At 47.9% G+C, this 17,930-nt stretch overlaps 1 protein-coding gene across 4 annotated transcripts in view; it reads left to right on the top strand.

Annotated features, from left to right (window-relative positions):
- The window catches only part of Fyn (FYN proto-oncogene, Src family tyrosine kinase), a 191,923-nt gene extending 175,595 nt beyond the window's left edge, over positions 1-16,328 (top strand). For all 4 annotated transcript variants that reach the window (XM_005073256.4, XM_040728310.1, XM_021229069.2 and 1 more), the window contains 2 exons: positions 4,877-5,008; positions 15,687-16,328. In XM_005073256.4, the coding sequence (XP_005073313.1) occupies positions 4,877-5,008; positions 15,687-15,895 (341 nt within the window). In that variant the 3' untranslated portion in view covers positions 15,896-16,328. The remainder of the gene's footprint in view (positions 1-4,876; positions 5,009-15,686) is intronic.
- The last annotated feature ends 1,602 nt before the right edge of the window (positions 16,329-17,930 follow it).

The raw sequence follows: 17,930 nt of genomic DNA, 5'->3' as shown, positions 1-17,930 counted from the left end.
CACACAAGACACCAGGATCAAAAGCAAGATGATGGATTAGATCTAGAAAATGCAAGGGGGAGAAAAGTCCCAGATAGTCTGTAAGTTTTCTGCCCTGAAGCCTGGCAGCATGGTAATCAGCCCCTGGGAAGTGGGTAGTAGAAAAACAAAACAAAAATGAGGGGGATTCTATTTGTATCTCAGAATTGCAAAGTAAGAATTAAGAATTAACTTATAAACTTGGTCATCTGGTGAAATTTTCTGCCTACTTCAGATCTCTTATGGTCTCACATGTATTAAGATAGTACAGTGAACAATAAACTTGGCTTACAGTTGCTATATTTAGGTAAATCCAGGACAACCTAGAAGCATTTTCCCATACAAACTTGGAAATAAAGAACCAAGAATTCAATGAGAAACATCTGAATGTGCCCATCCACTCCCACAGACAGCAGGCCACGAGTAACAAACAAGAGAGGGATAGTTCCAAAGGGATGGTAGAGAGCGAAAAGTCTGGACACTGAGGATCTGCAGCACGTGGTTAGAGGGAGAATGAAGAGGAGGGGACATTGGAGACAAGACAGAGACAGGAAGTAAGCACTGTTTGCTGCTGTGAGGAGAGCACTGTGCTCAGCCTGTGGGGGAAACTCCAGGCCTGCTTATGGCGGGAAGGAGAGAGGTGGGGGTGGTTGTTCTTACGGGCAAACTTAGATAATTGAATAGAACCCACACTTTCCTCTCTCTGACTTGGGGCATAGGTGATTATTAACCCTGCTTTGGATGAAAAGGGCCAGACCCCTGGAACTGGAAATGACTGCTACCCACTTTGCCTTGCTGTGACTGCTCCCAGGCCTCTTGATCCCTGGCCTTTTGCTAATAAAACCACTGCCCATTGCAGCAGCATGCCGTTCCTATTAGCAGAGCTGGGGTCCCTCTACATCGCCCAGATTCACTCAGGCCCAAAGGGGCTCTGAGTACCCTGACTTTGGGATTAAAATGCATATTTTATAAGTGTTTTTAGGTTTCACTGGTATGTGGCATATGCTTTTCTGTTGTAGTTAGCAGTTGTTAGGCCTCAAACAGCTATCAGATGACAGATGTGACACTGGTGCTGTCACCAAGAACAAGATGATGCCCCAGAGGCGAGAGACCAGACCAGTTGCCCATAAGAGCCCATGGCTAGTCAGTGTGCAGGGGAGTGCTGGGGGCCTAATCCACTGCTTCTCTGTCATCAGTCAGTCCCTCAAGAGTCTCCAGTATACCGGGCATCCGAGGCCCTGAGCTGGAGTCGGCCGTTCAGAAGACATGCCCTGACCCTCGGGGACAGCACCTCTGCCAAGAAGTGACACTTGTGACAGTCCATGCGCTCACCACACTTCAAGCCATAACAACTCCAAAAGCAGATTGCTGTGGCAGCATGGAGCTGGGAGCCTGTCCAAGTCTTACTGATGAGGTGGAGGTTCCTGGGCAAATAGCACTTAGGCCAAGAGCAGAGAGGCAGGGGTTAGCCACAGGGTGTCAGTGGATGTGACTGTTCTTCTACCTGGGAGTTGCCTTCTTCCAAGTCTCTGTAGCTCTCTAACGTGACCCAGGTTAAGCACTTGCTGTACCCGTAGCTGTGTGGCACTGTGTAGGCGGTGTTACCCGATAACCTTGGGCAGCCCCTTCTCAGATTTGGGTTTTAACCGTGCATCCTGCATAGCCATAGGCAAAGATGCCTAACACTCCCCCCCCCCACCCCGTCAGAGCCACACCTAGGGCTAGTAACTTTGAACCTCGGGAGGCAGGAAGCCAAGACAGGAGGAGACAGAAGAAATGAGGAATAGCAAAACGAACCCTGATTAGTTATCTTCATTAGTATCTCATCATTGATTGCTTGAATCTAATCTTTCGTCTTCTTTGGAAAAGAAAACATCTTCAAAGACATTTCCGGGGAAAAACAAAACAGGTGTGCCGGTGCACACCTTTAATCCCACCACGTGGAAAGCAGAGGTAGGCAGAGATCTTGAGTTCAAGACCAACCTGGTCAACATTGTAATTTCCAGGAAACCCAGTCTCAAAAAAACAAAACAAAACAAACAAACACAATTCTGTTGGTTCAGTGTTAAGTTTCCCGAAGACTCGGGTTCAGTTCTAGGACCTGTGTCAAGTGGCTTTACAACTTCCTGTAACTCAAGCCCCACGTAGTTGCACACTTCCTCTGGCTTCAGCAGACACCAGCAAATAGGTGATACAGATGCACACAAATAAAGTGAGTCTTTGAAAGTTGCTGTTGAAGGTAGCTGCTAAGAATTTCAACAGAGCCATTCTTTATTTTTTCACCCATCTAAATGCCTGTTGCTTGGTGTGAAAAAATACTGTCTTACAGATAAATAATGCAAAATAAATGTATTTAAACCCTTGCTAATCCATCAAACTGCATATCTACAGATGGCCGCCTGTCAAAGACCCATTAGATTATATAGACTTTGTTTTTTTATGTCAAAGTTTACATATTATTATCTTTACTGTTCCTATAAAATGAGAAACTAATAAAGCAGACTAGTGTAGCTAGGTGATATTTTTACTTTTTAAAACCTGAAATCATAAAACCTTCTTTCAGAAAATCCAAGTGAAAGGCACATGTGGTGGTACACATCTCTAACCCAGCACTTGGGCAGTGGAGGCAGGAGGACCAGGAGCTGCAGGTCACAGCGTCCTCAGCTCCGTGAGACCCCTTCTCAAGGGAGAACAAAGGAACTCTACCCAGATGTGTGCTTCCAGGACCCCGCACACAGACCAGTGTTGCACAAGTCCAAGGAGGGCAGAGGCTCTAATCCTGCCGTTTGTGGGACAGGAGTTTTCTGCACACCAGGGAAAAAAAATGGCTCCATCATACTTTGCAGTGGTCAGATTTCAAAGCCATTTGGCTTTGGATATGTTCTAAATGAGATTGAATTTAATATGCCTTTATTTATTTTCTTGTAAATAAGAGAATTCCACCTGATGTTTGGTCCAGGGCAGTCCACTCTTGACACTGAGGAAGCCTGTCACTCTAACCCCAGTGGCTTGGCATCCAAGCTGCATGGACAGAATGCCCAAGGACAGAAAGCTAAACTTGAAAACAAGTGACTACTCAGAGACTCCCAGATCATGCAGTCAGTCGCCAGCACTTAAGATAGAAACATATACACTTGAAACGTACTGTACAAGAGCAGAAGAAAATTCTAGAACTGCTTGTCTGCTCCAGTGTTAACATGAAGTACCACAGAGGGAAATCATAGGATTTCACAGTGGCATAAAAGAGATGGAGAAGAAAACTACATTGCTAGAAAGTGCCAGGGTATATTTGCTGAAGTTGTTACCATGTACCGTATTTAAAACAAAAATGTAATTGCTGTAATTTGTCATGTCTGGCTATAAAAACCTACATAATTTAAGGATTTAATCATTTGCCACTTTTGCACAGTGACTTTTCATAGATGATACTATGAAAATTCTGATTTTTATCAGCCTTTGTATGCCTTTTAGGGGGTCCTAAGCATAATTAGTATGCCTTAAGCATATCATTGTTTGCATAACTAATACAAAAATCCTTATATTTTTTCTTTGATCTGCTCAAGAAATGTCCAGAACTGCTTTATAGTTACTGATCCTGACATAAAAACACAGGCTGCTGGGTCCGTCTTAGCTTGTCCACATATTTCCAGTAATGTGATGAGCAGGGTGGGCCCCGCATTTCCTTCAGTTGGAGAGAAGATGATTCTCCACTGCTCAGAGACATGTTTGCCCCTTGGTCCCGAGGAGTCAGTCAGAAGACTGCCATCACAGTGAGCCCTATCAAACATCATTCAGTTGAACCCTCTCTGACTGGCAGGAGAAAGGAAGGGGGGGACGTGATCATGCGGTGCAGAATAAAAGACTTTCCAGGGATGAAGATGGTTATGCAGACAGAGTAGAGGGAAGGGAGAAACCCGCCACAGACAGGATCGTTTCTCACAGAGGGCGCAGGAAGCCTGGGAGGTGTGGCCCATTTCAGTGTAACACACATGCTGTATCCATTCACCTCTGCCACAGGAGAAGCTGGAACTTTGGTGGACTTATGGCACCTCATAAGGCCAATCTATGATTTTAGATACCAGAGGATACAGGAGAACAGCATGATGATCTAATCCTATATGTTTTTATTAAAGTATAGCATTATTTCAAAGACATATCTACATAATGTGGTTTTGGTCACTGTTCTATTACTGTGAGAGACACCATGACCATGGCTACCCTTATAAAGAAAAGCATTTAACTGGGGCTTGCTACTGTTTCAGAGGTTTAGTCCATTATCATGGCAGGGAGCATGGTGCTGGAAAAGGAGCTGAGAGTTCTATATTCAGATCCACAGGCAGCAGAAAGAGAGCTTCTGAAACCTCAAACCATCCCCCAGTGACACACTTCCATCAGTCAGGACACACCTCCTAGACCCTCTATGCAGTGCTGCTCCCTGATGACTAAGCATCCAAATAGATGAGCCTGTGGGAGCCATCCTTATTCAGACACACGCTCGCGCACAGGCGCACGCACGCACGAACTTCCTAAATCGCAAGTCAGGAACTATACTCTAGACCAATCCCATACCATTCAGTGTGATCATGGATTCATGTTCAAGAAGCCAGCTCCCCTCTTTGCTGAGATATTAAGGGTCTTGAATTCCAGCCCTTTAGAGGGAACGTTAAAGTGATTTGCTTAAAGTCACAGAAGCCAGGCCTAGGGCGTACGTCATCTCAGCCCCAGGTACCCTTTCCCACCTCCTTGGTGTCCTCCTCTCTCAACCTGTCCCCTGAAGGTGACTTTCCGGTACTTCATCATCCCTTCTCGCCCAGCACAGGCTTCCCACCTCATAAATAACCAGGTCTCTGTTCTGCAGGTGCAAAGTTTCCCATTAAGTGGACAGCCCCTGAAGCAGCCCTCTATGGAAGGTTCACAATCAAGTCTGATGTGTGGTCTTTTGGAATCTTACTCACAGAGCTGGTCACCAAAGGAAGAGTGCCCTACCCAGGTAAGAGCACTAAGCTGGGAGATGGATGTTGGGGTCTCCCCCCCCCCCCTTGGCTTCGTTTTGTAGACATCTTGCCTTTCTGAGGTCAGCCTCCTGCCATGGTATTTAGCCAGAAGAATGCAGAACCAAGAATCACCATGTCCTGACCACCAGGCTTAATGTGGAAGGCAGCAGTCTAAATGTCCCAGCTCCCACAGGTCAGAGAGCTCGTCCTGTCTCAGTCGGGGCATGTGTCGTGCCTCCCAGAGCAGAAGTGTCTCTGGCTGAGCCTCTGCCCAGATGCATTTATAGACATGTCTGGAAAGAGAGGGAGAAAAGTTCCTGCTGCTTTTTCATCACACTGCAGAACAGCCTGGCAGGGAGATACCAGAACCTGTTCTCTCTGAGGCTCCAACTCCACATGGCCTCAGGGCAGAGGAACAGGAGAGGCACTTTAGATATTCTCTGCCTGTTGCTGAATGGCCAAAATACACTACCCAAAGGGAGTGAATCATAAAAGACCCGGAGCCTGCAGCTGTGGGATCATCATATGCTTCCTCTCTGAAGAAGCGCTGGGTTAAGGTTATGCATGCTTAAATTCATTAACTTAGCCAGACAGAGACATAAAGGACACCCATGCCATTTCACCTCCACGCTTTACTGGCTACAGTGCAGGGACGATCTGCTTTTTGAAATGTTAAGGACATATTTTTTACTTACTGCTGAGCAAAGCAAGAGCATAGCTGGCTCACTCTCTTCATTCCCTGCCTTTTAAAAAAGGAGCTTTAACAAGAAAGAAAGAAGAAAAAGCCCACAGTGATGGAAACTATAGTAGACATTAATGAGGAATGACGGTCTCTTCAAGTCCTGGGCTTGTAATCATATCTTTGCAGTCAGAGGAGCCAGCGAGAGCCGATTAATTTGTAATCCCTTTGTTCATTTTGTCTGGTTGTTTCTGGTCATCATCAGAGAACAGAGCAGTGTTCATAAAGAGCCTCTCTGCCTAGGCTAGGACAGCCTCAAGACCTCTACGAGGGCAAGGTTGTCACTGGGGCACAATTAACAAAGTCCTGGCCTCTGCAGCCCCAGCGCCAGCGTTCGGAGGCGTGGTTTGAGTCTGTGTTATTGCTGCTGCTGCGGTGGCCGCCACCCGCACAAGTGGGCAGACACCCTGGGAGTAGTCAGCCAGCAGAGAAGAAAGGGCTGCCACGAGGAGGCGGGGCCCAGCATGGGTGCCTTGGAATTGCTTCTCAAGGAGAAAAACATGCCATCTCCAGATTTTAAAGATGAGAAGGCACTTTTTAAAAAACAATATTGTCTACATTTTGAACTAATTTCTTCCTGGTCTCCCCAGGTTTGAGGACACCCGGTGCGTTAAAAGCAATCACGGGAAAAGGTTAACGTTGTTTTGCATTTCTGTGAAGCCTTTCCTTCCAGGAACACAAAGCTGCTTTTTGTTTCCTGGGTCACGCTGAAGCCAAGACAAAGAGGTGGGGTGGGGGCCTCAGAAGAGGAAGGCAGGTGTCTTTGGAGACCGGTTTTTGTCAGGTTGGGTTTTAGCACAAAGAAAACACAAGTTAGATTGGATTCATTCACTCCATAGTTCGGTGTGACCTGTGCTAGCCCTTGATCCCTTGTGAAATAGTACAAAATGAGCCACTCGGCTCTGGGGTGGCCTGGCAAGTACCTGTCTCAGAGCAGTACTGTTCCTGCTGGAGGGAGAACAGTGAGCCAGGAAATTAATGGAGTCCTGCGTGCGCGGAGCTTACCGTTGGGGAGAGTGGGCATCACATCCAGAACCCAGTCAGCCTGATCTGTGCCGTCCTATGGAGGGTATACTTAAGTATACTGCAGTGTGTGTCCCCAACCTTCGTTCCCGGTGTGTGGGAACAGAAATGGGCCCTTCATTGAGAGTACCATGAAAAGAGCAGAGGAGTCTGAAGTGAGAACTGAGTGCAGCGCAGTATGTGGATGTATGCCTGTCAGCAAATGCTGCTCGCCCATAGGTTTCCGTAACTGCACCTGTCTGCAGGGGCCATGGGCAAGGGAGAAAAGTAAAGCAGACCACGAGGGCCAGAGGGTTTGCTCACAGCGAAGAGACTGAGTCCTGCCTGGCACCTGGGAAAGCAGCAAAGAGCTGTAGGGAGGGTCTGAGAAGACGGTGTGAGGAGAAGATGCTCCTGGAGAAGGGTGGGGCCAGCTGCGAGGGGCCTGTGTGCTGCCCTGGAGAGGCAGTGGAGCCTGTCAGGTTGACTGATAGCCCAGGGAACTGTGTCAGGGAAGGAGTGACATAAGCTGCCTACACCACAGAGAGCTGTTCCCAGACCTGCTCTGATAGCCACAGACACTGCTTGATTTGATTTTTTAACTCAGCTATAATCACATTTAATTGGACTTCTGAACGTGACAGAAAACTCTTCTTGAGGGAGAAGTTCTGCAGAGGGATCGCAATTACAGGATTATTATCCTAACAAAGGAAGCAGTTCCAGGGCAGACAGTTTCATTAAGCACTATGCAGATGTCACCATGGTTGTTGGTGTGGCCCAGTCAGTCAGCTTCTCTTGCGTTGAACCTCTTACTCCCTGTCAGTAGGAGTCCAGGACAGAGTCCCAGGCCCTATTTACGACACTTCCATTCTGCACTTCGACACGATAATTTCATAGTTGCCTGGAATATAATTTCAAATAATTCTCTTCTCAAGAATGGTAGGTGGTGGTAAACTTTTCTGAGTTCTTTCATACCTCAGAATGGTCCTTTGTCACCATGTCACACAGGAAAGGTGCTCTCGTTTGTAAGTGACAGTGAAGTGAGAGGGAATGATTTATAAATGAGTTCTGCAACAGCTGCTCTGATATTTCTGCCCAGCATGAAAGTCGGTCCAGAAGTTTGTCTCAGAGAACTAAGAGTGTAACAGGAGAGGCGTGACCAGATGAAGGACAGATTGGAGTAGAACACAGAGTAGGTAGGGTGTGCTCCCTGAACTGACTGGAGACAAAGGGGGGAGGATGCATTGGAACCATTAGAGCAATGTTGACATGTCCTGAGGTTAAAGGGAGGTGGCTGGGTGAGGAGGGCTGCTTCCAGGACGGTACCAGCGATGGGCATGTCACAGTGCACAGCTCTGTTGGCATTGGAACCATTAGAGCAATGTTGAAATGTCCTGAGGTTAAAGGAAGGTGCCGTCACTGCTGCAGCCTGACCCTCTGCACTCTTGCTGCTGCGGTCCAGCCTGCTTTCTGCTTGCCTCACAAATGGCTTAAAAACCGTTTTGTACATCAGGGTTTTAAGCCGTTCTGTACATCAAGATTAGAACTGCTTTTATACTAACGAGTTGTTGGACATGAGAAATGGTAATGCTGATGCCAAAGCTGTCCTGGACTCGGTGCATAAAACCACAGCTTTGCATTTTAGCCTGCCATTTCACCTCCAGAATCTTTCTCAAATTCTTCCCCCTCTGCCTTCACTGCCACTGCCTACATCTAGCTGTCACCACTGGATAGTGACCTCCTAATGGAACTTCCTGCCCTTGGTCTTTCCCTTCCTCCCCTCTTCCCCCACCATCCTGTCATTGTCACCAGCAGAAATGTTATCCTGGGAAACAGATGAGTTATCTCACTCTGGTCCTGGCCAAAGATGCCCAGGCTTCCCTTTGCCCTCCAGATAACTCTAGAAGGCTGGGTCTTGCACAACGCCTTATCAGCCTTTCTTTCATTCAGTCCACAAATATTGAATGCCTATTATGTGTCAGTGATGTTCTAGACCCAAGGATTGCAGCAGTGAAACAATGTGAAAACTCCTGCCCTCAGGAACATTTGTCTTGAAGAAGATACACAATAAAGACTAATAAAATGTCACACTTGGCTGGTAGTATTGAGTGGGGAAAGAAAGGGTGGCTAGTTAGGAAATGGTGACAATGGAGGAGTCACTGGGAGGAGAGTGACTGATGTGTAACTGATGGGATCTGAACTTGGCCCAGGTGGGTGTCTAGGGGACTGTGTACACCTGCCAGGGGCCAGGGAGTAGGAGGTGTTGAGTCATGACAGATAAGGTCTTGCAGGGTTGTAAGCAAGTATGCTTTTATTCTTTTTGTTGCTGTTGTTTGATTTTGAGATTGTAGAATAATTAGCATTTCTCCTTTGTGTTTCCTCCCTCCAAACCCTCTCATCTGCCCCTCCCCACTCCTTCAAATCTGTGGCTTCTTTTTTCATCAACTGTTGGTGCTTGCAGATATGTATTTGTACATACATACATGCATACATACATACATATTCCTAAATATAGCCTGTTGAGTACATACAGTGTTGCTTGTATTATGTTTTCTGGGCTGACCATTCTGCACTAGACAACATTAGTGTGCTCCTCCCTGGGGAGGACCATCTCTCTTGCTCCCAGCTTTGCCTGTTGCTCCTCCCCGGGGAGGACCATCTCTCTTGCTCCCAGCTTTGCCCGTTGCCTATAGATCTTTGTGTAGAGTCATGGCCTTGTGAGCTTTTCACATCCACTACGGCATGCCCATAGGTGTCATCTTTGTTCAGTTCATGTTGAGGCAGTCATGTTTGTGAGACTTCGTGAGTGAGTGTAGCTTCTGCTGTCACTAGGAGACCAGTCTCACAGAGCTCCCTCTTCCCACCCTCTTCCCCAGTGTCCCCTGAGCCTGCGGTATAGGGGTATAAGCTTCTACTCTTAGTGCCATGTAAAGTGAGTGGCGCTAAGGGGGCAAGTGACATGATCTGATCTGTCCCTGACTGTCCCCCTCCCTTCTCATTCTAGCCTGGACACGCCAAGAAATCTTTGTGCGTGACAGGGTCTCACTCACAGAGGTCTATCTGCATGCCGCTGCCCTCCCCCGCATCCAAAGTTGGGATTAAGGGTGTACATCAACACTTCCAGAATGTTTCTTTTGAAGCACATCTATTTTCAATTCCCATTTGCTCTGCCTTCCTTGAAGGGAACTGATGGGGGTTGTGGGCATCTTTCAAGATCTACAGCCATGTCTGCCCACCGTTGTTTGGTTTTTGATGGGGTTTTTATTTGTTTGTTTGTTTGGTTGGGGTTTCTTTCTTTCTTTTGTTTTGTTTTTGGATTTTTCAAGACAGGGTTTCATCTATGTATCTCTGACTGTCCTAGAACTCACTCTGTAGACCAGGCTGACCTCCAACTCACAGAGATCCTCTTGCCTCTGCCTCCTGAGTGTTGGGTTTAAAGGTAGGCGCCACCACTGGCCAGTGAACTCACGGATTTTTAAAACTCTTATAAAGTTGGCCTATAGCCTGCAAAGCCTTTCTAACTCTGTTCAGTTGTCTTCACATGTGGCTGACACGATATGACTTTTCCTAGCTACAAGGTAGCATTTGTCCCCTGAGTTCTGGGAAGTTGACCCTGTGTTCAAATACCATATTCTAGTAACCCGATAGGCAGAATGTCCTGGCCGTGCTGTGCCTTGGCCCTTAACTGAACACCTGCCTGTGTGCTGGCAGGGCTGGCAGAGAAGGAATGTTCTCTTAAGCAAGTCCGTTTATCCATGTGTTTGAAGTGCCTTCAGATCACTCAGCAAGTGTCAGCTGCTTGACTTTCTTGAGCATGTCTAGTCACTTGATAATGACTTGGAGAGGTAAGGAAGGCGGGACCGTACAACTACTAGCACCTTCTGGGAAGAACAGAGCCCCCTCCCTTCCCCGCCCATGATCTCTCACTGCACAGACAGTTCTCATGTTCAAGCTGCAGAAGGGGGCAGATTCTCTGTGAAGTAGCAGAGTTTGTACTTTGAGGTAGAAGAGGCTAACCTTAGCAGAGCGTGCCAAGTCCCCTGCCCAGGGCCGAAGCCCTCCAGTTCAGAGAAGGAAGCCTGCCTGGAATGCTGGCCCTTACCCTGCAAGGCTTCTCTTGGCCAATGTGACTGAGGAAAGGCTAAGAGAGGGCAGGAGAATGTATGCAAGGCAAGAGGACACCATGGGAAGGGACAAGGCAAGAGGACACCATGGGAAGGGACATTCTGCTCTATGTGATTTGAGCCCACCCGGTCTTACTGCTCAGTCTGCCTTTGGGTCAGCACCTCCCCGCTCCTTTTCAGAGGACAGACAAATCGTTAATAGTGCTGTATTATCAACAGTCAGCTATAGTGGCTGGGGCCTCGTAATCCTATTACTTGGGAGACTGGGGCAGGAGGATTGCTGTTAGTTTGAAGTCAGTTAGTTTGAAGGCCTGGTGTCCAAAGATAAAGAAAAAGAAAAGAAGAAAAGCCCCCCAAAATCGTACTGTTGCATCATCAACTTCAAATAACCTTTGCATGTTGTAGCACCCACGGCCATCATTTCCGATTTTATTAATACAGTGGGTTTAATAAGAACAGCTGCCCCCAGGTGATTGGTGAGATGGGCAGCAGTAAGCAAAACTAGTGATTGTTGTGAGTCCTTTATTTCCGGCTATACTCTTGGGTCGGCATCCCTCTGCCCAGATGTGATCCGCGAAGTCTATCTGCAGGCCTCCTGATCGTCCCTGTGAGGTGAAAGCACTTGGTAGTCTAACAGCACATTGCATGCAATGGAGCAGTGCATGCCCAAGCTGAGCAAGTGCCATTCACTCTGACGTCCCTTCTCTCAGCACAGCTAGCAGGCAGACGGGGTTTTTAGAGAGCTTATGCAGAGAGGTGAGGGGGCCTCAGACAGAAGGCCTCATTCATGCACGGTATCGTACCATTCCCTTTTAATAAAAGACATCTGATACCCGGTAACCTGAGTATCATTTCCATTGTTACAACATTTATTTACACAGCACAGAAGTCCAGATTCCCACAGCCTGGGGAATTCATATGCCAGTGTGACTAGAAAGCAAACACACTGATATGGCCCCTCTGAGGTCTCTTGGGAAGTCACACAAGTGGAAAGTGGTAAAATATTAATCCATCTTTTGTAAGACTGTGTCCCAAGCAACTGACAGCAAGTGACGCTAAAGATGTTTGGTTGACAAAAGGAGACACTGAGGCTGGAGGAAACCAGGTCCCAAGGGATGCAGGAAGTCAAGCAGTGACGTTGAGCTCTGCCAACGAAAGCCATTTTTATTCCTTCCCTCAAGAGCCAAAAAGAAAATTGGGGAGGGTGTCCTGAGCTCGTGTATTGTTCAAAAAACACGGATGCTCAAGAAGAGGAGAGGCACCGGGCGGTGGTGGAGCACGCCTTTAATCCCAGCACTCGGGAGGCAGAGGCAGGCAGATCTCTGTGAGTTCGAGGCCAGGCTGGACCAACAGCCTCCAAAACAATACAGAGAAACCCTGTCTCGAAAACCCAAAAAAAAGAAGAAGAGGAGAGGCAAGGACCAAAGGGAGAAGGGAAAAGAAAATGTGTGTGCATGTAGGAATCCATGCTGGCCACTGCAGAGTCAGGATTTGGAAGGAAGGGTTGGAAACCTGACATCTTGTATCTGAGAAGGAAGCCAGCAGAATGACTCAGAAAAATGAATGCAGTCATAATGTCAGGAAGCAAATGAGCCCTTGTGGCCAGAGGACCCCAGCTGCAGGGTTAGGGCAGAAGGACTGGACGTGCTACAGCCATGACCAAGTTTGCAAACACAAAAGAAAGATTTGAAGGGAGACTTCAGAACAGCCCGTTGTGGAGACCTGTGACCTCAGGGCCACCTAGCTGGGTCACATGAGAGTGATCCTCCCAAATGGCCCCTCCCCAGGGAAAGAGCAGAGGAGTGCTGATTGCTGAGCTGTGGAGCACAGAAGAGGGCAGAGAACAAACTGGGTAGCGGACATCTTTAAAACCATTACTATGATGCGGTTAGTCGAGGTTCTGTTTGTGAAGTGTAAGCTTGCTGAGTGAGAACACCCTGACTGTGTGGAAGGCTTCCTGGGGAAGTGCCAGGACTGCAGGACAGCCCACGTGTGTCCTGGCCGCTGGCTGGTGGGACGAGAGCTAGTCCCAGTCCCTGCCCACTCGTCACTCTCAGCCGGGTGCACCATCGAATATCCCACTTGTGTGGCATGCTCCTGTTCTCGGTGTATATATAGAATTGTTCGTGTACTCCCCAGACTCTGAGAACACTGGAGAGAGTGCTGAAGAGAAAGAGGAGGAGTGGGGTGGGGGAGGGGTGCTGCAGGAAAAGGAGGCAGCAAGCTAGGAAGATGGATCAAAGCTGACGGTGTGGCCCGTTGGGTGCTGGCGCAGTCTTTGCCTTGCATAGACTGGAATATGGCTCTGTCCTGTGGTTACAGTGACCCAGAAAGGAGGCCACCCCAACAAATGTGACATGCTGATTCAGGTTGTCACATCTGCTGTGTCCAAGTCTTGGGCAGAGCACTGGAAAAATAGGATTGACCCAAATGGCCAGTTAAACTTTCCATTGACAGAGACTGAATTAAAAGTTTAAAAGAAAGGAAATATTTCCATTTGAGGAGTCTGGTTTGTAGTGAAATAGAACATTGCTGACTGAAGATCCAGAGAGCCATGGGACAGTGGTTAGTTGGATTCTGCGGTGCTGTTCTGGGCACTTGGTACCAGGACAAAGCCTTGCAATGGGTGTGGGATGCTGTGACTTCTCCATAGTCTCCTGCTGCACCTCTGAGGAGCGTGCTTCTTTGGATCTTTCCCCTAGTCCAGGGGCTCCTGTCAGGAGTCAGAACAAAGGAGACTCCTGCAGGCTCAGGCTGCGTGATTCCTGAAACACTGTGAAGCTAAGAGTTTTATCTACTGAATTGTGCAGCAAAGAATTGCTTCAGAGAACGCCAGTCCCAGTGTGTGGCACCCTCTCTTCCTGAGGTGACTGTCACTTGGGCCCCTGCTTCTTAGCCAAACCCCTGGGAAGAGATACACATTTGAATCAGACTTTCTGAGGCAGAACAGAGGCGGAAGTAAGAGCCATTCCAACGTCACATCCCCAAGGGTCTGGAGCTGGTTCAGATCCGTGATACTGCCAAGTGAGTTACAGTAGCTTTCTGATTTCCTGAGCTTACTGGAGTTCGGAGCTGTGACCGGGGAGGTGGTGGCCTCTGTCCCTTACCATGTTGGGAAAGGGCTGCAGTCCCTGTGCCTCCCCTGCCCCCAGCTCCCCACCTAGATCCTAGCTCCGCACTGGGAAGAGGATCTGAGCTCCTGAGCTGCAGGCAACACCCAGCAGAAGAAGGGAATCGCACACAGGGCTCTGGCCTCTCCTAAGGGCTGGCCTGATGCAGTCACTTCCAGAAATGGTAAGGTCAGAGACTAAGCATCCTACAAGGGTTTGAACAAACAAGTGACTGGAATAGTCGTCAGCAAGGAGACCTAGGACAGGCCCAGCTTCCAAAGAATAAAACTAAGAATCACCTACCAACCCGAGTGCGTGTCCCCCACTGAAGGGAACAGGGCCTATGGCCCAAGTGACAGGGTTCTGACCAGGGGGCCACCTCTATCCCCAGAATTAAAAGATGGCTGCATTGCATATGTGTGGCTTCCCTACTAGTGACAGTCCTGAGTTTCATGCTGTAGATGACAGCAGATTGTAAACTGTCAGGAGTTAGGGAGGATTTCAGATGAAGGGTTCACAAGGTCCTGTCACAGAGAAAGAAGGACATGATATGACAAAAAAAAAAAAAGGGCAAGGGCGAGTGTACCTGGAAGTAGCTGGGCAGCCCCACTAAGTGTGGTAGTCCCTTGCTGTCAGGAAGGCCGGCACATGTCAGGCTGGGCTCAGCCTCCCGCCATAGCACTGGGCAGCTCCTGCAGAGGGCCAGGAAGGTCTCAAATGGTAGGTGGCCTGCCCCAGGTCATCCATAAACAAAGGCCCTGGAGACACCCTGCCTCCCTGTCAAAAGTTCCCAAACCTCAGAGCACTATGGGGGTCACCAGGCCAGATGGTGCCCAGCCCTGCTGGCATGAGGGCAAGTCTCAGACACCGTGCGCAGACGTGGTGGAAGCTATAAAAGTCCCAAATGGATCATGTATTTCTGCAAATATTAACTCTTTGCTCATATTCCATAGGGGTATTTGTGTGTGTGCTTTTTTCATGCAGAGGTTTCTTTTTAGTTGTGTTTGTGTGGGGATATATGCGTGTAAATGCAGGTATCCGCAGGGGCCAGACGTGTCAGGTCCTCTGGAGCTGGAGTTACAGGCGGCTGCGAGCTGCCCAGTGTGCATGCTGGGAACTGAGCCCAGGTTCTCTGCAAGAGCTGGGCACACTCTGAACCACCACGCCATCTCCCCCACTCCTATGTTTGGATCTGTTCAGCTGAGATACAGTTTACACACAACACATTTTGACTAAGAGCCGCATTAGTACACACGTGCCATACTGGGGTCACAGCCCCCAGCTGTGGGCCAAGCCTGGCCGCCCACACAGACGAAAATTTTTGCTGTTGGCCCCACACAGGAGAATCGTGGGCACTGGACACACCATTCTCTCACCTCTCAGCTCCCCCTGGCATTTCTCCAGTGCCCCCAGCCGCCTGATCTGCTTTCCATCATGCGGTCTCCTGCCTTCCCGCCGTCTTCCATAGATGAAATCATCCAGTGTGTGTGTTGCCTTTTGTGTCTGGCATCTTTCACTAGCAGTGCTTTGAGATTCACTGTCTGGGCTCCTGCATCTATGAGTTCTTAGTTCCTTTGTTCCGTTCTTTCTGCACGGCGTGGTAGCCGATGCATGGCATCCCTGCGCTGTACCGTGTGCGCACGGTGGTCAGGGCCCGGAGCCCAGGAGTGCCCGTTCTCACTGCCCCCTGTGTTTGCAGGCATGAACAACCGGGAGGTGCTGGAGCAGGTGGAGAGAGGCTACAGGATGCCCTGCCCGCAGGACTGCCCCATCTCCCTACACGAGCTCATGATCCACTGCTGGAAAAAGGATCCGGAGGAGCGCCCCACTTTCGAGTACTTGCAGGGCTTCCTGGAGGACTACTTTACCGCCACAGAGCCCCAGTACCAGCCCGGGGAAAACCTGTGAGAGCCTGCTCTACAGGGCCTCCCCACCCCTCCCCATTAGCTTCCAATTCCGTAGCCAGCTGCCCTGAGCAGCGGAACCGTCCAGGATCAGATTGCATGTGACTCTGAAGCCGGAGAACTTCCACGGCCCTCATTAATGACATTTGTTCCCCAGTCCGAACCTCCTCTGTGAAAGCATCCAGACAGAACCGTGTTATTCCTCAGACTTTGGAAATGCATTGTATCGATGTTATGTCAAAGGCCAACCTCTGTTCACTGTAAATAGCTACTCCCGTGCCAACAATCCTAGTGCTTTCCTTTTTTAAAGAAAAATGCAAATCCTATGTGATTTTAACTCTGTCTTCACCTGATTCAACTAAAAAAAAAAGTATTATTTTCCAAAAGTGGCCTCTTTGTCTAAAACAATAAAATTTTTTTTCATGTTTTAACAAAAACCGATCAGGACAGGTGTTTGTTTTTTTCTTTTTTATACATATGAATATATATGTAAACATGTTCCTGTACATACACCATGTGGGTGCTACCATGGAGACTGTGGCCGGCAACGGCCACGTAGTTACAGGGCCCAGAGTGAGGATCACTGGGGAAACCCGCATCTAAGCACTGGTGTCATTCTGCAAGCCGGTGGCCTCCGTTTTTTACTTCTCCAGAGCATGATGTTTTTCCTCCTTCATTTGGATTGCACTTTTTCAGTTCCAGTCACACCTGTAGATTGTTGTTCATGTGACTTTTCGGGTCCCTGAGCTGAGTTCACACATACCTGTTTTGCTCCAGCGAACTATGATCTGTTCTTGAGACTTGAGAGTGAGCACACTTAAGCAGGCAGCCAGTCCTGCCCTGAGGGCTGCGAGACGCAGACCGCACAGACTTGCTGTGTAGATATGAATGCTGACGTGTTTTCAAATGTTCTCCTTTTATTTAATGAATCTTGTAACCACTTTTAAATGGTCTAAAACCCATATAGCATTGTAGTCACAGCAACCTACTAAATTTTCTCATGCAACTAAAAGTGATGGGCAAGGGTGGGGGGTTGTACATGTCCCATTGTAACATAAGTGTTTTAATGTCCTGTACTGCTAATGGATGCCTCTCCAGTCAATAACTATGCACTACTTTACATTTCATGGGGGTGCACAAAAGAGTGTTGCGTTTTCAGTTGCTGTTTGTACCAACCTTGAATTACATATGTTTAACAACAACAAATCAATTCCTATTTCTATTGAGTTTTTTAATACTGAATAGCAACTCTGAAGTCTTAATTCCTTTTTTGTTAATGATTTATTTGTGAGTTTACATTTTAATTGTTTAACTTTCTTAATTTAGTAATTAAAAAGAGAGCATTTTACATTTGAAAAAAATTTGTTCATTTGTGTACATCACAGGAGGTACCCTAGGCATTCTGTGACATATGTGTCCCACACCAGATGGTGAGGAATCACCTGGTAAATTTGGCCATTGGGCAATGATTTCCAAATGACAGAAACATTCAGAACATCTGGAGACCCTCCCCACCAAGAGGCAAAGCGATTGTCTGCCTAATTCAGAGGACTGTTGCAGCCAAACTGGGCATTCCTGAGTGCTGTAGTTTATCTACAGCCTCTAAATGAAATTTGCTGTCTCATGTGTAGAGGAGAGAGAATAGTCTTTCTTGGTCTTGAGACATAAATACTTTTCCAAGTGTCCCTCTACTTCTATAATGAAGTTGCTAAGCAGGAGTCTGGTGGGTGGGCTGGGTAGCCGTCCACCGTCATTCCTGCAGAACCTTGAGCGACTGCCTGTGTCCTGCCTGCAGGCCAGTGTGTGAGCCTGAAGACGCCAAGGTCCCTGGTGTTACACAGAGCCACACAATGAAGAAGAGGGTTTTATTGTTACAGAAATAACATTTACCTTTAAAAAGGCTTTTTTAGCATGGGGGAGGATATGAAGCATTTTAATATCAAAACTTGATGATTTGGGATACGAATACCCTTGACAGAATTTCAAAGATTTATTAGGTATAGTATAATTTTTTATCACATCGGGCTACTCATTAACAG

Source organism: Mesocricetus auratus, unplaced genomic scaffold, assembly GCF_017639785.1.
Source record: "Mesocricetus auratus isolate SY011 unplaced genomic scaffold, BCM_Maur_2.0 Super-Scaffold_100018, whole genome shotgun sequence".
NCBI classification, from domain to species: Eukaryota; Metazoa; Chordata; class Mammalia; order Rodentia; family Cricetidae; genus Mesocricetus; species Mesocricetus auratus.
Note: the sequence above shows the minus strand (reverse complement) of the source record. Positions and strands in the feature narration are given on the sequence as shown.